The sequence below is a fragment of the Halichoerus grypus genome, chromosome 3 (assembly GCF_964656455.1).
Source record: "Halichoerus grypus chromosome 3, mHalGry1.hap1.1, whole genome shotgun sequence".
Taxonomy (NCBI): Eukaryota; Metazoa; Chordata; class Mammalia; order Carnivora; family Phocidae; genus Halichoerus; species Halichoerus grypus.
Genome location: NC_135714.1, coordinates 86,242,224 through 86,268,919, shown reverse-complemented (window position 1 = coordinate 86,268,919; position 26,696 = coordinate 86,242,224). Strand labels below are relative to the sequence as shown.

At 34.6% G+C, this 26,696-nt stretch overlaps 1 protein-coding gene across 4 annotated transcripts in view; it reads right to left on the bottom strand.

Annotated features, from left to right (window-relative positions):
• Nucleotides 1-26,696, bottom strand: part of GSTCD (glutathione S-transferase C-terminal domain containing) — a 130,226-nt gene that overhangs the window by 103,131 nt on the left and 399 nt on the right. For 2 of the 4 annotated variants that reach the window (XM_036094753.2, XM_078069045.1), the window contains exons 2-6: nucleotides 18,622-18,745; nucleotides 17,397-17,834; nucleotides 16,315-16,782; nucleotides 8,068-8,319; nucleotides 3,761-3,854 (exon numbers count right to left, since the gene is read on the bottom strand). In XM_036094753.2, the coding sequence (XP_035950646.2) occupies nucleotides 3,761-3,854; nucleotides 8,068-8,319; nucleotides 16,315-16,782; nucleotides 17,397-17,813 (1,231 nt within the window). In that variant the 5' untranslated portion in view covers nucleotides 17,814-17,834; nucleotides 18,622-18,745. The remainder of the gene's footprint in view (nucleotides 1-3,760; nucleotides 3,855-8,067; nucleotides 8,320-16,314; nucleotides 16,783-17,396; nucleotides 17,835-18,621; nucleotides 18,746-26,696) is intronic. The other 2 variants (XM_036094752.2, XM_036094754.2) reach the window with 1 other exon arrangement.

Below are 26,696 nucleotides of genomic sequence, written 5' to 3'. Positions count from 1 at the left end.
CTTAGAGGTAAAGTAGCATAATGTTTGCAACTTATTCCCAAACAGTCCATAAAATAGAATAGAATAGAATAGTAGTAGTAGTAGTAGTAATAATAGTAATAATGATGATGTAAATTAAATCTGTATGAGACAAAAGAATTCAAAATTGCTGGTTTAAGCAGAAATTTGGAAATTTAACTCAAGGGATCTATAGTCTCAATTCAAATGAATTTAATAAAAAAATTACTGTGTACCTATTCTATACTCAAAGAGCTCACAGTCCACTAGAGAAGGAGAGCATGTATATAAATAATTATAGTGGAAGAGAAGCATACCGTAAGTACCAAAAATGAAGTATAAGAAAGTACTAAGGAATGTTGAGAGGGAGTGACTAATTCTGTCTGATATATTGTACTAAGTACTTTATATATTAATTCATTGAATGTACCAACAATCTCATTAAGGTGTATACTATTTTATCCCCATTTTACAGATGAGGCAATTGAGGCACAGAGAAATTGAGAATCTGGCCATAGATTTTCTAGCAGTTAGTATAGTAGTCCAGGTATGAAACTCAGGCAGGCTGACTCCAGAGCACATGCAGAAGGCTTAATGAAGAAGCAGCATTTGAGCTGATCTTTAAAAGATGGGTATAATTTCAATAGGATGGGAAGTGGAAAGAAGAATATTTAAGGCTGGAGGCAAAATAAAAGTGAAGGCATGGAAATAATAGATATAGGACATATGAGGGAAACTGAAAAGTTCAGGGAATAGTATATAGGACGTGGGGAGAGAAATGGGTAATAACAGAGGTTGGGAGATTAGACAAGCTTAAGAAATAAGCCTCCATCGTGAGGATCAATATAGCCTTTGTTAGTAAAGAGAATGATTCTTATTATATGGACCATAATCTTGAGGTAACTCAATGGCTTCCACATAAGGAGTCAGCCTTTGTGACATCCAAATGAACCTAGTACCAATAAAATCTTATTACTATTCAATCTCTTCTAAAAATACCAGAACACAAATCATGAGAACACTTTCACAGTGACCTCCACACCCATATGTATAATAATTTCATTTCACAGTGATCCTATTACCATGCAATATTGAAATTGCCAGCACTGAAAACAGAACATCTAAAATGCAACAATTCTGTCTTAGTTTAACACAGACTATATAAACCTTTTAAGAACAGAGAATGAAATGTAAATAAATCATGTAGCTCTGCTGTTATAGCTCCTTGTTTGTCATAATATTTATGAAAACTAGGTGATCCAATTAAAGAGATATAATGAGTAATATATTCCATGAACTCTGTTAGATATGCAGTTCTAACCAGTAAAACGACCAGACATGAATGCTTAATGTTAGATCTCTGAGTTGGTAGCAGATGTAATTGATAGCTCAATTAATAAATGAAAATATTATTTTGGCTTCATAGTAAATTAATTATGAATAAAGCAAAACATGTGGCACTTACAAATCTTTGTACTAATTTCTTGTAAATATAAATATTAATGCAAATCTGATTTTCATTTACTATAGTTTTAACCTGTCCAAAATGTACCATAACCAGAGTACACAAAACAGTCCAATTGCGGGCGCCTGGGTGGCTCAGTTGGTTAAGCGACTGCCTTCGGCTCAGGTCATGATCTTGGAGTCCCTGGATCAAGTCCCGCATCAGGCTCCCTGCTTGTCAGGGAGTCTGCTTCTCCCTCTGACCCTCCCCACTCTCATGTGCTTTCTCCCTCTCTCATTCTCTCTCTCTCAAATAAATAAATAAAATCTAAAAAAAAAAACAAAAAACAGTCCAATTGCAAGGACAATAAAAACAAACACTTAAAATTTTCAAAATGTCAGAAAATATTTAAAATTAAACATTAACAAATTCATTAGTGACTATGTTTCATATACTTAACAAAGACCAAAAAATGAATTTAATTTTTATAAAACATCTGTGAGGCACAATTCTTAATTGCCCAATAAAAATCTTATTCCATTCTGGAAAAATCCTAAATTATTTCCTTGATTGAAAGACTAGAATTGATTAGTGAGATATAAACAATACTTAGGAAGCATCACGGAGGAGAAGAACATGAAAAAGGCAGGCAAACAATTTCAAAGAGCATTTGGAAATCAAAAGTTATATTTGGCTTGGTATAAAACTAAAGAGTAAGTGAACAATTAAAGAAGTGGAACATTGAGTAATGAAAATGTTCTCCACCTAAAAACACCTAAAATGCTATATAAAACTCAACAATCATCCTTTGCCTGTCTCAATGGATTTCTGAGAGTAAGGGAACCCCATAGGGCCTTAACAAAGGGGAAAGGAACTAAAAAGTAGTGTAATAATCTTGAACTGACACCAGCTGCCAGGAGAGAATTTGCTAATAGGGATCTGAGCTTTAATAGCAAGACAAAGAAGAGAGGCTAGTCCTGGATCCCTAGCATTGTGGAAACCTGGAACTATTATCACTACATGAAAGTAGAAACCTTGAAAAGCTATATTCCCCCATGAAAAGATGCATTACAAAAAAAAGTCCTACTCAATAGCAAAGGAAGATGATAAAAGGTAACTTGTCTGTTTAAACCTCAGCTCCAAATGAAAAGGTTAAAGGAATCTCAAGCTGAAAACATAATGTTAACTGATCTTAAGATCTAGTACTTCAAGATGCCTGGCACAAGCAAATATAAATCCTTTCTATTGAAATTTACTTCTAACCCAGGCCCCACAAGATTCCCACAGATTTAAGTAGCCCCTAAATGAGTTCAAAATATATAATTACAAAACTAATAGGGAAATAAGACACCAAGAATGAAGTCAACAGAAAAAACAAACACCAAAATTAGATCTCTATGGACATCAGCTATTATATAACAGACACAGAATATAAAATAACTATGCTTAAAAAAATTATGAAAAGAAGAAACTGAAACATGAGCAAGGAAAAGGTCATTATAAAAACAAACAACCCAAATATAATTTCTAGCAATGAAAAATATAATTATATAACTAAAAACCTAACTATAAAAATGTTTTTTTCAAACAATACTTTAAACAATTAGGGGAAAACGATTATGTACTGGTTATTAAAGGATTAAGGAATTTTTGTTAATTTTTATTAGGTGTGCTAATGACATGGCAATTATTTAGAATGGCCGTATTTCTTAGATGTATGTACTATAGAATGGCATGTTATCTGGAATTTCCTTCAAAATACTTCAAAAGAAAGAAAAGGGAATAAACAAATGTAGGAAAATGTAAGAAATGTTGAATCTGAGCAATGTGTATATGTGTATATGTGAAATTTTTATAATAAAAATAAAAGGAAAACTTCACTCATATGGGAAATTTAAGAAACAAAACAAACATGCAAAAGGGAAAAAATAAGAGAGAGAAAGAGAGAGAGACAAATCAAGAAACAGATTCTTAATTATAGAGAACTGATGGGTACCAGAGGGGAGGTGGGTTGGGGGATGGGTTAAATAGGTGATGGGGATTAAGGAGTACACTTGTAGTGATGAGCACAGGGTGATGAACGGAAGTGTTGAATTACTATATTGTAATATAACACTGTATAACCAGCTGGAATTAAAATAAAAACTTTTTAAAAAAGAAATAATTAGGGGGGAAAAAAAGAAAACTCAATGGATAGTACAATCAGAATATTAGATAAAGCCAAAGAGAGAATTAGAGAATTGAAAGATGGATCTGAAGAGGTTATCTAGATTATGATTAAAACTTAAAGGAGAAAAAAAAAGAAAAAAAAAAACTCACCTTCCTTTGGGCTCACTGCTGCAGGAAGACTATTCCAATCAAGAGTCCAAGTAGGGCAAGGGTGGGGAGAAAACATCACTTCAATGCCTTTTTCCTAGAAATAAGAAATAGGAAATAGACTCTTTCCAAATTAATGAATTAATAAAATCCTGTTATCGTTTAGAAGGCCAAATTTCTCTTTTGTTTTCTGTTTTTTTTTTTTTTTTATAAATGCAAATTTATTCTCATTAGAACAATTGTTAGGTAATTGTTTAAAAGTTGAAATCACTCACAACCTGTAAAACAGAACGAAGTAAGTGTTTGGATGGGACCACACAATCTTCAATTTGAGGAATCCATTTTCAGTCATAAACCCATACAGGCTTTGGAGTCAGTGAATTTGTCTCACAGAAGTTCCCTTCCACAGATGAGAAGATTGTCCCCAGAGACCAACTTGCTATGTGGCCTTGGGCTAGTCATGTAGTTGATGTATTTGAAAGAGTGTTCCCTTCAGGGAAAAAAATCAAACAACAAAAAAAAGATATCTAGGCATTATATGGCAAATTTTCTTTTCTATAGTGTCAAGAAGGAGCATAAATATTAACAATCATTAGATGTTCCTCAAAATATTTAGTTACATAAGAAATACAATGTGTTTTTTGATAGAACAGTTACCTTCCTATTTTTTTATACCAAGATAACAAAAAATGCTATTTTTAAATTATTGCCTAAAACTACATAGAAATCAATATTCTTATACTTAGAAATCAATTGGATGTCAAAAATAAAAGTCACCTGAAGATAAAAATTTTATCAAAAACATTCCACACAGGGATAAAAAAAGAAAAACTGATTCTGCATATCCATCAAAATCTGTCTTTACATATATCAAAATAGCTACAGCCTACGAGTTATATTTACAGGACAAAAAGCCTCACTTCAACATAACACCCCCAAAACATCATCCATACCATAGAGGCTTCTAATGCCTCTAAAAATGGATTCCTCTGTTGTAACCAAATGGTTCCCAACATTTTCAAAACTGAGGACCACTTTTCAATATATAAAAAAATTCTCAGGCTCCTTCCCCATGTCAAAAGTTGCACATTTATTTATTTGATGTGCAGACAGTTGTGTGGCATAAATATGGATTTTCAGACCCCTTGCAATCACATTCTGGGTACATAGTCCACAGGATAGATATCCATGGTTCAGGGTTTTATCTTTAGAAATATCATATTCAAAAGAAAAATCTCTGAGGATCTATCACTAATTTGAATCAATTAGTTCATGAGATTACTTTAAATTATGAAAACTAGCTGAATTCTGGTTCCAAAGGAAATAGTATGAAGATTCTTTGTTGAGGTAGAGACATCTTTATGTCTAGAGGTCTAGAGCACTTACTTCCAGAAACTTCCAGCACTTCCAGAAAAATAAACATCTCTTTGACATCATCTACCGCTATACTTTCCCCCTTATTCTAGACTAGCCATACTAAACTTGCTCTCCCTCATTTCACCAAATTTAATCCTACCTTAAGGTCTCTTCAAAAATACTATATGAGATATCACTCACACACCATTACATTTAAAGCATACAATTCAATGGTTTTTATAATATTCACAGTTGTGCCATAATCAACGCTAATTTGAGAATATTTTCATCATCTCAAAAAGAAGTCCCATATCCATTAGTAGATACTTTCTATTTTCCCCCCTCAGCTCCTTGCCCTAGGTAACTACTAATCTACCTTTTGCCTCTATAGACTTGCTCAGGGTCTATTCACTCGCTGGACCGTCTCCCTAGAATACTTCCTCCAAATCTTCAGTTCATTCAGGTCATTTGATCAATGTCTTCACCTGGTCAGATAAGCCTCCCTGACCACTCTATCTAAAAAGGACTCCAACTCACATAACCTCCACCCCCTTATCCCACATTACTTTTTGTGGCTCTTATCATTACCTAATGTGTTAACACATTTGTGTTTTTTATTTACCTCCCCCACCAGAATATAAGGCTCATGAAGGCAGTCCAATTTGTTCTTCATATATCCCACATTCAAAACAATGACTAAACATATACATTTTTTGGACTAACTGACTGAATAAATAAATTTAAAACCTTTGGAGAATAAGGGAAATTTTGGAGGCAAGAATATGCCAAAGAAAACAAAAGGGGAAAAGAAAGTGAGATGTGCGTGTTCCTAAGAAATACTTTACTAGTTTATACTTCCACTTGGCACCAATTTCATTTGTCCTTATCTAATTGGCACAAAATACTGTGACTACAGAAAAATTAATAGTTACTGTCATACATTCACATAATTTATTATTTTGATATAATATTTACTAATTTTCAAAACATATGTCAATAATTCACTAGTAAGTAGCAAAAACAATGTCCTGTTAAAAAGGAACATTTATTGTATCTAATATATACTTTCAAGTTAGAATTAAATGAAATAGAAATTTTAACTTATTTTCAGATTTGAGCCTTCTTTTTTTTTAAATTGTTGATGTAATGTCCCAGTCATTTTTTATATAACCATAAGATTTGAAATCGAAAAGAATCCTACAGAATATCTACTATACTCTCCTAATTTATAAATGGAGAAATTAAGATCCTTTGGTTAAACAACATACTAAAGGTCACAATGTTAGCTTAGCCTCAAATCTGGGACTAGAATCCAAGTCACCTGGTCCCTAGTAGTCTTCCCATGGGCTGCTCCCAAGCCAATGCCTGAGAGTGGCTGAGATAACATGGCAGGCCTATTCCTGAGAAACATGGAACTCTCTGACAGATGATTTGGGTTCAAGGATTCCCCACTGGCTTACCAAAACTTTCTTAGACCTGCAGTGAAGTCTAAAGCTTTTCTAACCCAATCATCCTTCCTTCCCTGTCTCATGCACAGGGGTTAAACCTGCATCATAGACTGAAGGCTCTCCCAGCCTCCTCTATCTCCCTCCCCACTTTACCTCACAGATTTCCCTCAGTAGAACTCTTGCACATCTAACCCCATCTTGGTCTGCTTGGGGGACCTGAACTAACACACCCCCTGTAAATTAAAAATTCAGGATTCCTTTTTATTTTTTATGTTATTACAAGACAGCTTATTTTTACAATTGTTTGTTAACTTTTCCTGAATTTAAATTTGTTATTTATTTCTCATTGTTTATAGATATTTTTAATATGCATAAAATACAAATTTTTTCCTAATGTCATTTTATTGCTAGAAAAACATAGGTAGAAAAATCTGAATTACCAATTTTCTTTAAGACTGTGTAAGTATGAATTAAAAGCAGATTTTTGGTTTGTTGAGAGTTTGAAAATTAGTATTTTAATGCAAAGCAAATTACTGACGATTATTTATTTTAAAAAACTCAAGAGGTGACACTGAGATCCCTGCACAGTACCTTCTAAAATCAACTATAAAATCCTATTTCATTGTTTCATCACTAGGTTAACAAAGCTTAACTGATGAGATAAGAGGCTGATGTCACTACTAAAATCTTGTGCTTTTCTAATTCAGCAAACTTTCTGTTAACCATAGAACTCAAATGCTTCCTAACCCAAGTGGGGAAATATAATGAATATCTTTCCAGTACAACTCAGATGAATAGCTCAAATTACTTCCGGATTTTTCCTCTATTCAAATAAATCTTCAAATAGTTGAAGTTAAAAGCAAAACATTTTTGTAAATTGTTTAGAATGATAGAGAAAATAAAGCCTATTGCGAAAATTTCTACAATAAGTACTATTAGAAACAAATTTTGCTGCAAAGAGAAAAAAAGAAATCATACCTGTTTTATAAAAAGGCATTAAAATGAAAAAGTAAAAACAAAATTCAAAGAACTAAAATATCTTAAATTTAGACAAAACCTTGGAAAGTAAATTGAGATATTCATTTTCATATTCTTTAACTTCAAATCATCTCAAAATTTAAACACTAAGAGCAAAACCTTGCAACAGAAAAATGTCAGGTTAAAACAATACATTTGACCAGATGTGATATGACCCTGGCCAATGTCTTGAATATTAAAAAAAAAAAAAAAAAAAAAAAGTTTTGAGAAAAATACTTTTAAAAAATATATATTCTGATTTACTTGTCTCCAAAGACACATACTAATAAAAATCTTCAATTTACTATACCTCATTTATATGTAAAAGACACAGAAATATTAATTGGGTAAGGGTGATATAAAATAGTTACAAATAAAATTTAAAACAAAAGTAATGTGAATAAATGATTGCAAGTTGGGGTAGAATGCTCAGTAACATTATCACATGGAATTTTTCAAAGAAAATTTTAAGAAAAACATTTTAAGTACCATTAACTTGGTCATAGTGGGTCTTGGTCCTCCTATAAATGAAGCATCGTTTTGCTCCTCTACACCTGGAACCTCACTTAAGTTTGAATCTTGTTCATTTGAGGTGGTCAGCAACTCTGGTAAATGGAGAAACTGGATCCCACACTGAGAAGCTGCTGTTTTTACTCTTGGCACTTCCTGAATCCTCTGATACCAAGCAGCGAGCAGTGGAAATTCCATCAGCTTTTCAGAAAGTTTCTTGCAGATAATTACCTAGGCATGCAGAGAACAAAACATACTATTACACATTTTTTGTTTATAACAGCTGTCAAGATACCTTTACATATCATAAAATTCACACATTTTAAGTGTACAGTTCAAACAATGAGTCTTAGCAAATTTATACAGTTGTGTAACTACCACCACAATCCAGTATTAGAACACTCATATCACACCAAAAGGTTCTGTTGTGATCACCTACAGTCAATCTCTGCTTCCCCAGTTAGTTGCAAGGAACCACTGATCTACTTTCCATGTTTATAATTTGCCTTTTCTAGTATTTCAGAGAAGTGGAATCATAAAATGTGTCTTTTTAACTTAGCATTAGGTTTCTGAGGTTCATCATGTAGTTGCATTTATCAGTAGTTTGTTTCTTTTCATTATAAGTAGTAATCACTGTGCAGTATAATATATTTTGTTTATCCATTTGCTAGTTGACGGACATTTGCATTGTTTCCAGTTTTTGATAATTATGAATAACGTTGCTATACGAACTCATGCACCAGTGTTTGAATATTTTTCATTTCTTAGGAGTAGATACTAGGAGCCAAGTTGCTAGGTTGTATGGAAACTGTATGCTTAAGTTTTAAAGAAACTGCCTAACTCCTCTCCCTGATGGCTGTACCATTTTATATCCCCACTAGAAAATGTCCCAATTTCTCCAAATCTTGCCAACGACTGGTATTGTCAGTCTTTTTTACTTGAACTATTCTAGTGGATGTGTGGTAGTATCTCATTGTGATTTCAAATTTGCATTTCCCTGTGATTAATGATGTTAAGCATCATGTACTTATTTGCCATTCAAGTATCTTCTTTAGTGAAGTTTTCTATATTTTTAGTATTCATTTCACAATATATAAATTGGGGCAACTCAACAATAAGAAAACAACCATTTAAAAAGATGGGCAAAAGATCTGAACAGACACCTCAGAATTACATAGTTGGCAGTTATATATATGACAAAGAAGTTACATAGATGGCAAATAAATACATGAAAAAACATTCATCACCATATATCATTAGAGAATTGCAAGTTAAAACAAGGAGACACCACTACACACCTATTAGAGGGGTGAAAAGGCAAAACCCTGACAACAGCAAAAGCTGGTAAGGATGTGGAGCAACAGGAACTCCCATTCATTGCTGGTGGGAATGCAGAATGGGATACCCACTTTGAAAGACACTTTGGCGATTATTACAAAGCTAAACAACTCTCACCGTATGATCCGGCAATTGCACTCCAAATGAGCTGAAAACTTATGTCCATGTAAAAACCTGCACATGGATGTTTATAGCACTTTTATTCATAATTGTCCAAACTTGGAAGCAACCAAGATGTCCTTCAATAGGTGAATGGATAAATAGCAACCAAACAATAAAATATTATCCAGCACTAAAAAGAAATGAACTCATCAAGCCATGAAAAGACACAGAGAAGCATTAAAAGCATATTGCTAAGTGAAAGAAGTCAATCTGAGGGGCTATATACTGTGTAATTCCAAATATATGACATTCGGGAAAAGGTAAAACTATGAAGATAACAAAAGGATCAATGGTTGTCACGGGTTAGGACAGAGGGATGAATAGGTGGAGCACGGATTTTTAGGGAAGTAAAACTATTCTGTATGATACAATAATGATGGATGCATATCACACATTTGTCAAAACTCAAAATGTACAATCCAAAGGGTTAAACCTAATATAAAATATGGTTTGGGTTATAGTAATTTGTTAATGTAGGTTCATCAGTTGTAATAAATGTACCAGTCTGGTGCAGGATGTTGATGGTAGAGGAGACTGTGTGTGCGGGGACAGAGGGTATCTGGGAACTTTCTGTACTTTCTGCTCAATTTTACTATAAACCTAGAATTACTCTAAATAATCGTCTATTTTTTAAAGATATTTTTAAAATCAAGACACACTATTTAAATAATACTGACAAAGGACAAATGTCTTAGCAATAAGAGGCCCAAAAGGTATTTGTGAATTACTTGAAGAAGAATAATATTATATACACACAAACGAAGAATGTATGCACATACTGACTATCCTGTAAGCCAAAAAAATATATAATGGAAAAGACCAATACTTAGCAGAAAAAGGACAGAAAATATGAATAGATTATTCTAAGATAATCAATAGAAATACCATGACAACATTTGAAATGTCTATAAATGCTACAGTTGAAAATCATTTGGGGAAATTTTATATCCTGTATTCCAGTTTCTATCATCTTTCATTGGTAGCATATTTTTATGCCTCTCTAAAAACTCTTCCTTAGTCAACTTCCTTCAAATCTAGAAACCCCTTCATCTATAATTCATGGGCAAGAACACATTCCTCTGTCCCCGACCCTCATTATATTTCATAAGTTCTCAACACACTGAACATAGAGAGTAAATGGACACTGCTTAATCAAAAACCTAAAATACTTAATACGTACTTATTTATGAACATGAATTTAAGTGGTTAATGGGGAGAGAATTAAAATAAATTAAAGTGTATGTGGTATTTTTAAATGATTAGAATTTGTTATCTCCATTTAGTCTACAGTCACTGGTATGTTTTGAGGAATCTCAAGGAAGTTATACACTCACTGAGGAAGTGAGGGAATAAGAGAAATGGAGAGGCTGTACTCTTATTTTAATAGTGATCTAAAGTTCCTTTTTTTTTCTTTAGTGAAGCCTTCTTCCCCTAAAATGTATGAACGTGAAACAGAATCAAATCAGTATAACCTAAAAGTAATGTAAGAAACACTCTCAGAACCATATTTTTAAAAAAGATTTGATGGGGTAAGGAGGAGATTTCACTGAAGTAAAATAGTAAAAAGATAAAAGATACAATTATAGATATTTAGAAGTGAAAAGATAACTAGCATCAGTTAGAATTTTTTATAACGCAGCACTTAAAGTAAGGCTTTTATTCAAATTAGAAAATGTGAAACCATTACTCCTGATTTAAATTATCTTCTTGTTTTCTCTTGGCCAGATGCTTTCTCCGTACCATCACCACCAAACTTCAATTTCTTTAAAAATTAGAATGCTCTTGCTTCTTTTTGAGGCACTGAATGTTGTTTCCATAGAAACAGTAATAATGTCACCAACAGATCATGACTGGTGATTATGAACAAACAGATAAATAAAAAGGTCAAATCAAGAAAATCTTGACAAATATATCTAGCAATAATCAGTACCAAAGCAGAAGCCAGAAAGGACAGAAAATTAATGAAAAATTCACATGCATGTGTATTTCAGTCTATTTTAACTGGACTTTAAATAAGCACAAGTAATTGTTTGTAAGAGCAAGGTTTATGGGGCGCCTGGGTGGCTCAGTTGGTTAAGCGACTGCCTTCGGCTCAGGTCATGATCCTGGAGTCCCTGGATCGAGTCCCGCATCGGGCTTCCTGCTCAGCAGGGAGTCTGCTTTGTCCTCTGATCCTATCCCCTCTCAGGTGTTCTCTCTCTCTCATTCTCTCTCTCTCAAATAAATAAATAAAATCTTTAAAAAAAAAAAAAAAGAGCAAGGTTTATGTCTAACTCTTTGTATACAGCAAGCACTTAAAACACTGCCTTGCAGATAATATTCTGGTGAGTGAACAAATGATCAAGAAACTATTTATTAGCTTCAAAGAAGAATCTCCTCAATTAATGTTTTTCAAATAGCTGTTTATGACCTGTGGCAAAGTTGTGAAATCAACGTAGTTTTTAAAATGGCATAAAATGGAAAATATCAGAGTACGCAGCATGTAGTAAGGTGGGTTGCAAGTATATTTAATGTATACAAGATATATACATATTTGTATAAGTATGCTCAATCACCTGTAAAATGCATTATTTACTGTGAGTTAAAGTAAAAGAGTTTGAAATATACTGTCTAAATGGTACTCTGGGAACCAAACAATTTATAATTCTCACCAAAATTCTTTTTTTTTCTTTTTTTTGAGACAGAGAGAGAGTCTTAAGCAGTCTCTACACTTAATGGACTGAGCCACCCAGGCTCCCCCTTGCCAAAATTCTTAATTGCCTGGAAATAGCTTATGTGCTAAGGGAACTGAGCTTAAGTTGTGATAAATTAATCAAATAAGAAATGTTCTAATTTCTTCACCTTTCCTTTCCTCTCCTTGGTAGTGATTTATTCTTGTTAGATGCATATGGCATCTTTCCTTCCATTGGAAAATAAGTTCTGATTAAGTAACAATAATTCACGTTTAAGAGAAATCGAGGAGTTTTACACTGTATGGCAGGTCATCCCATTTAATCAACATGCCAGGCTGCTCTGCTAATATCCAGACAGCTCAGGAGGTACTGAACCACATTCATTACACTCAAGAAGATATATTTAAGGAAATGGCTAAGAAAAATGTGTGAGATGAAAATTATATTTGTTCCTAAGAAATGATTTTTAAAAAAGTTAACCTGCCTGATAAGATCAAAACCATTATAAATATCACAGTTTCTTAAAGACAAGAAAATAAGATTATTTATTCTTAAATAATGATAAAAAACTGCTGCTACCAAGAGCATAAAATGAAACCCTAATGGTTTTGTAGTTAATTGTAATAAGGGCCAGCAAAACTTGCCTGGAGAGAAGCAAGATGTTACATTTATCCAAAATATCTCCTCCTCTGCAACACCTTCCAATCATTTATTATATAAAATGTTTTGTACTTACTTTATGTCACTTCCTTAGTCATGTTTACTCTTTTGAAAATATGTCATAACTAAAAAATGTTTAGGTGAGCAGTGTAAGCAGTCAACTATCTAATTGGAAATATAATCCCAATTCTGCATTTTTTACTTATAGATTAGAACTGGTGGGTTAAAACTGAAAACTTTTGAGGACCTAATGCAAAGGAGGAGATATGGAATATACAAATTAACCACTAAATATGTGGCATCCATAGTTTTTGCAATATGCCAGTCAATAGATTCCCATTTTATTCCTAATTTTATGACAACAGGGACAGTGAAAGAGACATTTAACATAGGTACTTTTGCTTAAAAATCAATTTCTACAATAATTTTACTCAAGCAATAAATGTGTCATACTTTTTAAAAACTCAATTCAGAGCATTGGAAGTTAACATGTAAAAAGTTAAATCCTAAGTGTTCAAATTACAAAAATATTTTATAAAATGGCAAATTTTGTCTTATGGGAGTAGAATAATCTTTTAAATAGTCCTATCAAAGTATACTTGTTTACTAGTAACAACTTAAAAATAACTATACAATTTTCTGGTATCAGGGTACATCAGGATTTTGCCAGAGTATAGCAAAATTTCTCCCATATGCTTGCTATAACTACTAGAAGATGCTAGCAAATGACTTAAAAAATGGAAATCATAAGAGGTGTGCATTTTAATCTATTCTTTTTAAAGTTTATTCCTAAAATTTCCAGAAGAGAGGGTTTTGTCAGGCACCTTTCATAACGAAGTGCTGGGCTATTGGGTTAACTTTGCAAATTAATATCCACTGAAAAGGAAGAAAAGCGTGGAGCAAGTTCAGACACAGCACCTTGGCCACTCTACCTACGACTGTTTTGGCATCTTCTGCTTTTTTCTGCTTAGCAGAACTGTGTATTTTCCCTAGCTCTTCTAAGTTTGACCTCTGGTACTCCAAACCTTGACTTAGCAAAACTGACTGCTCTTTCATATTGTTGGCTTTATTCCTGTGGCCAAATATCCTTGCTCTAGGTTCGGCTCTGTTTCTGATCCAAACCTAGTAACTTGACTCTCATTTCTGATCATGAACTTGATCCTGAGACTGACCATTTGGACCCACCCTCCACCACCTCAATGTGTATTAATGAAGCACATATGCTCTGCATCACAGTCACTACCTGAACTCAAACAACTGCTTCATAACCCACGGTGACTTAAAGGAGCAAAATAAACATAACAATATCAACAGTATCTTTCTTTGGCAAAGAAAGATTAATTCCTGAAAGAAAATGTGCAGATCCAAGAAAAATACAAATGAAAATATTGTGAGAATTAGTTTACATATAAATGTCAGAAGAGGGCGCCTGGGTGGCTCAGTTGGTTAAGGAACTGCCTTCGGCTCAGGTCATGATCCCGGAGTCCTGGGATCGAGTCCCACATCGGGCTCCCGGCTCAGCAGGGAGCCTGCTTCTCCCTCTCACCCTATCCCCTCTCATGCTGTTTCTCTCTCTCTGTCAAATAAATAAATAAACAAAATCTTTAAAAAAAAAAAAAAGTCAGAAGAGAAAAAATTAATCATAGAATACGTGTAATAATAAAGGCTGAGTGTACATGTTTTCCCCTATTTTAAACTAAGAACAAAGCTCTTCAGTAGTATTATGTAAATTTATGTAGTAGCAGTTAGTAGATGTCCTACCTGATTGAAGAGGGGGAAAAAAAAATTCCTCTCAATTAAAAATACTTCAGCCTCAATTGATCCTAATTAGGTAAATAGGATTTAAATTAAGCTAAAATCAAAGGCAAACTAGCTGAAAATTGATGTTTGGATAATTATCGAGAATCAACTTCATACAGGTAAATCCAATTTTATATTTATTTTGTTGCGTTTGAAAGCAGATAACTCATCTCTATCAGTTTTACTTTCTTTGTACCACTTGCTATTATTTAAATATATATTATTTATTTGTTTACTTGTTCATTTCTATCTTCCCCTGCTAGAATATTAACTCCGTGAGGGTTGGGACTTTATCTGTTTTGTTCATCACTCTATTTCCAGTGCCTACAATAGTAACTGCTATATACACAGTAGGCTTTCAGTAAGTTTCTTAAATGAATCAATTAGTGGATGTGCCACTTTGATTCAATTCTTACAAAATTAAAAACAAACACAGTTATCCAAGAAGACCAAGAAGCCACGAACACCAACAGTATTTCATAATATGTATCAAATAACTGCTCTAATAACTGAAGTTGGTAATAAAGGGGAAGGTCAGGAGTAAGAGAATTTAGAAATCATTTGACTAGAAAAAAAAAAGTTGATGTTTTCTCCCCACCCAGCTCCGTGGATACTCTGAATACATATGACATTTAAAATACTAATCAACATCTAAACAATTCCCAAATCTCTTTTTCACATCCTTTAATTCCGAAGTTATTTTAGAAATGTTAAGAAAATGCCAATTAATTAATACCACCTAACTTATTATTATTAGTGAAGCACCGGCCTCCAAATAGATTTTCATTAGAAATCATTTCTCGTTTGTCAGTAGAGATACCTGAAGTGTTGGTGATATATGAGAATGAAATCTGTATCTGATTCCTTTTTAGGAGAAAGGGTGAAACGCTTCAAAGCAAGAACAATGCAGCTCTTGAAAACCAATTGGAAAGCTGCAGAGAGCTACAGCTTCCCATGTTCGGGATAATATTATTTTTACCTTGTTCTTTTTTCCTCCACAGAGAGGAAAAAGAATACACACACACACTCATACTAAGGAAGAAAACTTTCCATTTATATTCTCCCACAACACTGACTAGCATAGCCAGCAACTGAATGTAATCTTATAAGGAACAGAGATGCACAGACACGATGATAAAATATTTCTGATTTAATAATACCTAACATAATGTAATTAGTATTTTAAGCGACTACTTAATTATAAAATATAGCTGGCAAGATTTTTTTAGTGTTTAATACTGGAACCTCTAATATTTGAAGGTAATCGCAAGAGCAATTTGAAATTAATAATCATAACAATTGCCAAAATTTTAGCAACTCAAAATTAAAAGTTATAATAATGACTAAGATTTACTGAGAGCTTACTACATGCCACACACTATACGTTCACACTTCACACAAATTGTCATTTCTTCTCACACTGATCGTATGAGATAGGTACTATGATCTCTCTTTTACAGATAAGAAAATGGAGATAGGTATTAATAACTCGCCCGGAAACATGATGATAGTAAGAAGTGGAATAGGGATGCAAACCTAGGCAATTTCGTAGACTGAAACTTCTAGTAATGTATCCATTCTTAATAAACCTTACCAAAAAATGATGGATACAGGGCAAGAGCACGATATCTGCCAAAGTGAAGTACAAGCCCTCTGCAAACACATGCTCCAGAGGTGGAAGGTCAGAGGCTTTTGCTTTTCTGATATGAGAAGGCTCCCTGTTGGTGGTAGCTGGTTCTTCGAGGACTGTGAGCTTTGAGAATGCCACCTTCAGTTCCAGGCTCTCAGATGAAGAGTCCAACTCTTCAGACGTTTCTTGTCTATGCACCTTGCTCTTTGTTTTTTCCTTAGCAAGGGAAGGCCCAACCCCAGCAGCCTTCTGTTGCTTCAGCTTCTGCCGACGGAGTTTGTCATCGTTATGCACTCTAACGGGCTCGCTAAGCTTTTTCTCTAACTGTATTATTTCCACAGGGATAGCTGGGTGCTGGTCAGAAGATTCTTTGAGAAAATTCTCAATAGCTAAAGGGATGGTGAGTTCGCATAGCCTGGTCCACTGACTAACCTGCAAAACAAAATAACAGAAGAAATGAAGGGAGTCTTTACTTTCAACATAGCTTGAAGAAAACTTTCTATTGGGAAGTAAGACTGGTTTTGACAATTGAAGCTGAGCCATCCCTGGATTAGGTGTTTATGCTATATCAAGGGACATATTACAGGGCTTTAAAAATGATAACACTAAACAACGGTTTAGCAATCCTATACCTGGAATACATGCCATCCTCCTGCATCCTCTTACTGAATAAATCCTTCCTTCCCAAAGCCTTCGAAGGACATGCATCCCTAAAAAAGTATGGCCTTCAAAGCACTGCTACTTGAGCTCCTATTCATGTGTAAAATTTCCTTTAAAAGTCCTCAATTAAAACAAAAGATAAAAAAAGGAGTCATAATCTAAAAATAATGTCCCCAAACCTCACAAAATAAATCTTGAATTCTTATTCTTCAATGCTGCACCTCAAGTATTGGCATACATGAAGGGCTACTTTATTTCATTGTTGACTAGAGATTTCTTAAGTAAGCAGGATTTAATTCATCTCCCACAGAAAGTTAAAATAAATGTTCAAGTGAATGTGTTATCACTTTATGGCTTTTAAGTAATGGAAGAGCCATCATACTTACTTCGGCACAGGCTTTCAAGCAAGTCTTCTTAAAACCCAAAAGTTCCAAAATTTCCTTCTTGGAAGGGTCAGCTTCATACGATTTCTGGATTATGTGTCTCAGGACGACAGCAAGTCCTGCTCTACAGAAATTGTCTGGTTTTTCCACTACTGCAGGTAAACAGCAATTCTGGACTATTGGTGGAAGCTCTTGTCTTGAAATAATTTGTAGTTCAACATCCTGGAGCACTACATTTTTTAGTGAAATATCTGTACTTGCTCCAGTGAGGACTAAGCAAACTTTAAAGATTTTGCAGTCACAGTATGACAACAAAAACAAAGTTACAGATGTATGAAGAGGAAAGATGCATCCTTCTATTTGGTGAGAAAAGTCCAAGTATAGGTGTTCTTCTGTAAGACTTTTCTTAATGCCTTTCATTTTCTTCTTTCATTGGGTCACCTGCAGCATAAATTGAAGTGGTTACAGGCCTTAGAATACAGTAATTTAGAAGCTGAAATAAAAGATGAATATTTAAAAACTTTTTCTAGAAAGCAGCAAGGGTTTGTGATAGATACGATTCCATGAGAATATGTTCCTGAACTGAATAAACGGCTTCCAAAAGAAAGATTTCCACCCGGTGCAATTAATTAGTCTTAGGGGTTATTTTCACCGAGCTCCTTTAAAATAAGCATACCTCATGTGCTTAGCAATAGAACCCTCCCAATCAAGTACATTGGGGTCTCACTACAGGTAAGAACAGGAGATGAATAAAATGGGAAATAAATAACCAAGAATACTAGGACTTGTCTGGAGAAGCTTTGGCAATGTTTGTCCTCCCACACTACTTCTCTTTTGACTCTACAACACAATCATGGGGCCGGGGTGGGGGGGGGGGGTGGATATATTCATTCCCTCGTGAGAAACAGACTCTCCTAAAGTGGATTTTGATATGATGAGCTATTGCATGCTGAATCACAACAGAAAAATATTTGAAGTTCCCCATAACTTAGATGTTGATAACCAAGATATCTCAAAGTTAACATGTCTAGAATCATTCACCCCCACACCCCAAACCTGCTCCTCATGTATCCTCCCCATCTCAGTTAACGGAGCCTCATCCTTCTAGCTGCTCAGGCCAAAAATCTTGAGTCATTCTTAATTACTCTTTTCTTTCACACCTCCATAACCAATCCATTAAAAACTTATTTTGGCTCTTCAATATATATCTAAAATATTTATTTCACACCATCTTCGTTGCTTCCACTGTGATCCAAGCTGCCACCACCTATCTCTGAATTACAGCAATTATCTTCTGCTTTCCATCCTACCTCCCACTCTAGTCTCTTCTCAACATAGTATCCAAAGTGATCCTGTCAAAAACGGAGTAAGAAGATCATGTCACTCCTCTACTCAAACAAATATCTTCCCATCCTATTCAGAGAAAAGGCAAAGCTCCTATAATGGCCTAAAGATCTCCTTGGTCTCATCACTCACTGCTCCAGCCAAAGTGGCTTGTTATTCCTTTACAATACTAGGTACATTCCCACCTCAGGGCTTTTGCAGTTGTTTCCAGTACCTGGAACACCCCCTCACCTATTTCAGGTATTTATTTAAATATCAACTTCTTGCTGAGATGATCCTTGGCTACTGTATTTAAATTGAAAACTCCACCTCTACCCACCCTGAAAACACTATTCTATGTTTTTCTTCACATTTCAAACTGTGGTAACACACAAATAATGTTCTATGAGAATAGAATTTTGTTTTATTTACTGCTATGCCTAAAACATGGCCTGATACATATATATACACACACATAATCAAGAATTATTTGTTGAATGAATGCATGAATACACATGCTGGTTATTTTAAAGATGCAGACATACACAATCTTGAGGTCAAATTACTGATGGGTGTTTTCAAGTCATGTCCCTTAATAATTTTGTCAACTATGATAACTGATTTCTACATTTCTTGGGTCTAAAATTCCCCATGTTCTAATCCATAAATCACAATTCCAAAATTAACACTAGATGGCACTCTTTAAAAGCATTCACCATGGAAACCTGTACTAGGAAGACCATACAGTAGAGGAAAAATTATTTTAAAAGCCTTTAAAAAGTATACCTGCAACTCTTTAAGTGTATTTGAAATATTAGTGTACTCTGAAATTAAGTGTCTTTGTCCTCAGCTTCTTTGTTAAAGATCTAATAATTCATTATAACAAAAGGATATAGTTAGTAAAGTACGAACCTCTTGATAATGCAAGTAATCACTACTGTTTTATATTTCTTTTATTAAAACATAACAGATCTGCACCATGGTTTGTTACTTCTTTAAAAGATTATCTAGAGGAAAATTATTTCATGTGATTTAAGAGCAACAACTTTTTAACCCATGGAAACCATTTTCTCCCTAGCTTATCTTTTTTTTTTTTTTAATTTTTTTGTACCTATAATTTACTTTAAAACAAAATATTAAAGGGTGCTTATTAAAGCTCACAGGCAAAAGAAACCACATTTTCTAGGAAATTAATAATTTCTTTGAAGAGTTTCCTCCTGTAAATCTATTGCTGATAATTTACTGATCTTCTTAACTCCCTCTGCTGATAGTGGGATATGATACAGAAGATCCCTAAGTGCTTCAAGAAGCAGATTTGAAAGAAAACGTGATAGATTTCCTCATCTGCCCAGCAGTCTAGGAAATAGTAATTACGAGACTAGTCCTGCTAACTCTTTAAAAAAAAAAAACAAGGGGCGCCTGGGTGGCTCAGTTGGTTAAGCGACTGCCTTCGGCTCAGGTCATGATCCTGGAGTCCCTGAATCGAGTCCCGCATCGGGCTCCCTGCTCGGCAGGGAGTCTGCTTCTCCCTCTGACCCTCCCCCCTCTCATGTACTCGCGCTCTCTCTCATTCTCTCTCTCTCAAATAAAAATAAATAAAATCTTTAAAACAAACAAACAAACAAACAAAACTGAAAACAATGTCATGCTATTTTACAGCTTGTGATTTAGGATACACAGAAATTAGAGTACATGTATATTTGCCACTTTCCAAGGCATATAAAAATAAGAACCTTGAGAATAGGCTTTTACATATTCTATAAACTTTTGTCACTGTGAGCACTTAATAAATGCTAAATGTCAACAAAATAGAATAGCAATAACCTGCCCATGGAGATATCTAAAAATTAATGAGATGCCGGAGAGAAAATGCAAAGTACTGTTGATTCTTAACATAATTTATTTTTCCAATATAGATGTTGGTGTTTTTTGTTTTTTTTTTTTCCTGGAAGATTAAAAATGTTACTTAATAATCTTGGAGTTAAAAAAAATGACTCTCCCTGGGCAATTTCTTCCCATTAAATACGAACGTAATTTCTAAAATAAATATTAAGTATTAGCAAACCTGTACAAATCTGATATATGTTTTTGGTTTGTACTATGTGTTTAATTTTTCAAGAGAGTAGAACATAGTTTTTGCTTTAAGTCTGCAGACATCATAGGCAAAAGAAAACCCTCTTCTCTTTTTTTTCTTTTCATTTCTACCTAGAGGTTCCTTACATCATTATTTTTATGTCATGTGCTTTACAAAGGTAGGTACTGGAGAAGCATCTTCTGGGTCTCCAGGGTTTCTGGGGCAGCTCCTGTTACCCCATATTACATTCCTGCCACGCACAGAAGCAGTGTCATCTGCTCAGCGGTGACAGGTGCCACACTGCCACTACTCCTGAGACAGACTGAGAAAGCAGCAGATAAAACCACAGACGTAGGAGCTGAACAGGGCTGATGGAATGTACATCTCTTCTCTGGACATGCCAGTTTGTTTGGAAGTGTTGCAGAGGGAATAGAGAGGTAAAAAGAAAATATTTAAACCTGGTTTCATTACTTGTGAATCTTCAAAGATATACATATTTTTTTAAGTAGGTTCCACACTGGGCTTGAACTCATGAGCCTGAGATCAAGATCTGAGCTGAGATCAAAAATTGGGTGCTTAACCAACTGAGCCACCCAGGTGCCCCTTCAAACACATTTTTAAACACAACTGAAGCAGTCATGGGTTTAACATTTTAGGCATTTACACCTTTTATTTTTGTATTCTCATTCTAATATATCTTGGTGTTGATAAATTGAAATATTTCACATATGAAAGGGTAAATGAGTTTCACAGGGTTTTTAAAATCTAAAACCATTTTACTACTTCACTTCATGCATATGGATATGTAAAGACAGACAAAGAAAAAACATAATAAATGTACTGAAAATAAGCATCCTTGGGGGCTCCTGGGTGGCGCAGTCGGTTAAGCAACTGACTTTTGGTTTCAGTTCAGGTCATGATCTGAGGGTTGTGAAATCCAGCTTTGTGTCTGCTCCGAGCTCAGTGAGGAATCTGCTTGAGTTTCTCTCCATCTCTCTCTGCCACTCTCCCACTCACATGCATGCACTCTCTCACTCATTCTAAAATAAATAAATCTTTAAAAAGGAAATAAAATAAGCATACTTGTTCAGAAGCTGAAAAAATTTTTGACAGTTTTGTGCTCAAAATTCAAGTCTGGATCTAGGGCAACTAAATCTTACATAATGGATAAATAGCTAAGTTATATATTACCTAACAGATAAAGACCAAAAAGTGCACCATGCAACAAAATATTGTTTATCAAATAAGAAATTATCACTGTGCCTGGAATTTCACAGGGGCTTAATAAATGTTAAATGACTGAACAAAAAATACAATTCTAATATCACATACACTTTATTGTCCACCAACTATGTGCAAAACACACACAACTTTTATACATTACTTCTAATGCTCACAATCCTTACAAGTACATTTTAATTCCATTACATGGATGAGAACTGTCCATCAATACAAAAGCATTAATTGAATCTATAAAGGAATCTTATCTGAAAACATTTAGGAATAGCTATTTTTCTAATATAAATAGCACTATTTTATAAACTTAAAATTTCAGAAAGTGAAGCATATTGCAATTTTATTGCAGCAACAATTTCACGAAAGTGAAACTCATCAGAAATTATTCTATGCAGTTGTGCTGTCTCAGTAATCCTTGATAGTTCTAAAAGCAATCATCTGACAATGAAGCTTTTTGGTAGTTCCTTCCTGATTCCCTTTATCAGATCCTCCACACACCTCTTAGCAATCCGTGGCTCAGTGCTTTGGCCTGTTCTCACACTCCTTTGATTACTGGTATTCAACCTTTTCATCATGCCACACAGTAAGACTTTTATAATGCAATTCATTATAGCAAATAAAAAGGATCACGAATAAAACTGAAACAAAAGGATCATGAAGAAATATCCTACTACACGGGATATCTGATATTTTTTATTCTGTGCTTTTCTTCCTTCCGTTCCTCCTCCCCCTCCCCTTTTTTTTAATGCTGGTTAGGGGGCACCTCGGTGGCTCAGTCGGTTAAGGGTCTGATTCTTGATTTTGGCTCAGGTCATGATCTCATGGGTCACGAGATCCATGAGATTGAGCCCTGCCTCGGGATCCCCACTCAGTGGGGAGTCTGCGTGAGATTCTCTCTCCCTCTGCCCCTCCCCCGTACTCATGCTCCAGCACACTCTCTCTAAAATATATAAACAAACAAATAAATAAATAAAGCTGGCTAGTACTCATTAAATTGATTTCATGACCCATTAATGGGCCACAACTCACAATATAACAGTACTATCATAGGTGATCTCCAATACCACAGGTTTAAATATCATCTATGACTCCTATTTTTATCTCAATCACATCATTTCCCTTGAACTTCACACCCCAAATGCTACTTGACATCCTCCCTTGGACATTTTTCTAAACCTGTTCTCCCTCCCTTAGTAGTCCCCTTATTGATAAAATGAAAACACCATAGTCAGGCCCTTAATTCTGAAGTCTCACTCAACTCATTTTTTCTCTCATAAAAAGCTACTATTTCTACCTTTGAAATATATGCTAAATCCAACTTCTTAGCACCTCTACTACTATCCACGTAACCTAAGTCATATAAACTCTAAGTTTATAGAGACTAATACAAACATCTGTTAACAATTTTTCTCCATTCTCCAATAGTCAGGGTGATCCTTTAAACATATTTAAGTCAGTTCACACCCCCTGCTCACAACCATCCAATGGCTCCCCAAAACAGTTAAAATAAAATCCAAATTTCCTATTATAGCCTATGGCTACCATGACCCTAGCTATCCTTTTCTGACCTGATCCCCTACTTCTGCTCCCTCATGCTCACTCCTCTCCAGCTAGTTCTCCCTGCTGTTCTTGGAAGAAGCCAGGAACGCTCCCAGTTAAGAATTTTTTTTGTATTTGCTGTTCCTTATGCCTAGCTTACTCCTTCATTTCACTGAGATCTCTGTATAGTAACTCAGGAGCAGCCCTCCCTGACAACCTGAATTGAAAAAGCACTCCCATTACCTCCTAGGCTTTTATCCGTTTTTTTTTTTTCTTTCTTATAGCACTTACTACCCAACCTTATATCTCCAATGCTTACGAGTACTCAAATTTTAGTTTAAGAAATAAATGAATGAATGTACATAAATGAGTATTAGTAATCATTGTAATGACAATACTATTGAGAACTTAAGTCTTGGTACATTAGCCTCATTCTTCTTGACACAATTCTTCCAGATGAATAAATCTATTTTAAGAGCCAACTACGTATAAATTGAAATGAAGAAACAAGGTGACCTCTGAGATTGGAATTGGAAAAAGTATGACTTGAATCCATCTAAACTTGTAAAGAAAGTATAGTTTTTTTATATACAGATACTGAGTCAGGAGAACTAGGAACCTAACTAGATTTTATATACTTACTTAGCAAGTAGAGTATTTATACACCAAGAAAAATAATGGATAAGAGCCTAGACTCTGGAGCTGACTGGGTTCAAATCCTGGTGCTGATATTTAATAGCAATATAGAACTTTTCTGTACCTTAGCTTCCTCATTTATAAAATGGGAACAGTAATATCAGATTTACCATAGTGTGCTGTGAGAACCTAACAATGCTTATCACATTAGTAAGCCTGTAAATAAATACTAGCTATTATTATTCATTTGTAATTTATCTCAAAATTCCTTATCTATTAACACTATTAAATGAATTTTGACTGGCAAGCCACAAATTATGCTTTATATTTCCAAACTTCTCAGGAAAGATAAGGGATTCATATCGAATTGAAAAGACCCCCCCCCCTCCCCGCCGCAAGTACTGAAAAAAACTGGTTTGTTACTGACAGGAAGTCACAAAATGGCAGAATATGTGATACCCTAAGCAAATACCTGCTTATATTGTACAAAATAAATAGTTCAACAGTTTACAGGTATGAAATTACATTTTTCTGAAAGATTAAAATTTAAACTCATTTAAATTCCTTACCACATCCAATGTTCAATATTATGAATATTGGAACTTAGATTGTTTTATACATTTCACAAAATAACACAATTTGGTTGCAAATCTCACCCTATTTTCTTACTATCTATCTATACTTTATGTATATAAAAGCTTGCCCCTACAGAGTTAGATAGCAGCTAATTACCTTAGATATTAAAGGTTAAATAAGGAAAGAAAAAAAGCTGAGCTGCTTCAGTGCTCATTATTATAGTGTAATGTGGGGATGCATATAGTTAAGTCCTAAAGGACAAAGTTCAATAATTAAAATTAGCTGTTTTCTTATCTGGGCAAAAAGCGGGGAAAAACTGTTTAAGAGTGAAAAAGCTTACTGTAACTTTAGCCATAAGGGAAGTGTGTCATCTCTATGGTGAATCAGGAAATCATCTGCTGCCACAGAATCGTAATACTTGAAGCTAAACCTGACCTCATAATTAATAGGGATCACAGCATAAAATGCTAACATGTTAGAAGTGTCTGCAAGCCTGAAATAAAATTACTGAATCTCCATAGCAAACAATATCTAGGCTTGTTATGATCTAAATGGTTTAAATCCTTGTATTCTAAGTACTAATCCTAACAGAATTCAGTGGGCTACTTTGAATATTTGAAGATAAAAACAACTTATATTAAGGAATTGTATATACTACAGGTGTTTTAGTTGACTGGCCTACAGAATTTTTAAGTTTCAAGGTCTGCTTAATTGTTGCTATTAGAAAGGCTAATTGGATACTCAGTATTCTTATTTCAAATCACAGGTGATACCAAAGCTACAAAGTAAACACAGGTTGGTGGTGTTTTTAAACTTGATGGACCCAATATTACAGAAGTTCAAGTTTGAGCTTCGCTTAAAGCAGGCAAACATATAGAAGTGTAAAAAAATAGTAATAGAAAAGCTGATAAAAACAATTCTCAAATCTCACTGATCTCATTACAGACTTGTTTTTAAAGTTAGACCTCATAAAATAATGTCTTCAGGTATAACTCAAACATAATTTCACGTAGTGAGTATGCATGCCCTAAGGCAATCCCCTTAGTAGTGTATACTCCCCACCAGAGTTAAGTAAAAAAAAACTCACATAGCTTAAAGTTTGATTTATTAAATGTAACAGCAAATCAGTTGTATTTATAACAAAGAATTTATTTTCACAATATTTAAATGACCATGTTTACAATTGCCACATCACTAATTCTTGCCAGCTTTTTCATTTTCTCTAATACTTTTTCTATAGATAAACTTAGAAAAAGTAGTATCTATTAAATCAATAATTTAGCACAAGATATATTATCAAATGCTGGCATTTCCTGATATTCAAGAATTTATGACAAGAAATGGGATCTTGGGCTTAAGAATAAAGGGGGAAAAACGAGCCACCTAATCCCAAACCAGGTAGAGTTGGGATGGGAAGTACGGGCGTTAGTAAATGCTTCATGGGAAGTACGGGCGTTAGTAAATGCTTCTGAAGCCAAAGCAATGTTCATGCAAGTTAAACTTTCTATGCAGAAGTTTAAAACCGAACTGAAACACTGCTTTGATAGTGTAACAGAAACGAATGGCCCCAAACAAAGCAAGTCCTTTGTAGCAACTGTTAAGCAGTATTCACATACAACTGCTTTCTCCAACCAGGGAGGCATGGAATGAAAAACTAAGTGCCAAAGAGAAAAAAAGTTAAAGGTGCCAAAAGGTCTTAAAAACTACACTTAGCAGCAAACGGCAAACGACCCCACAGACTCCTGCAAAAAGAAGCTGCTCCATTCCCCCATCAGCAGAGGAAGCCACGAGGATTGGCCCTGGGAAACCTGAGAAGGGGCCCGGAGCCCTCGACCAGCTCTCTCAAAAGCTGTGACTGTCTAAAAGACTGAGCGGCTGGAGAAAGATCGGGCCACTAATTCCACTCCCTTGCCCTTCCC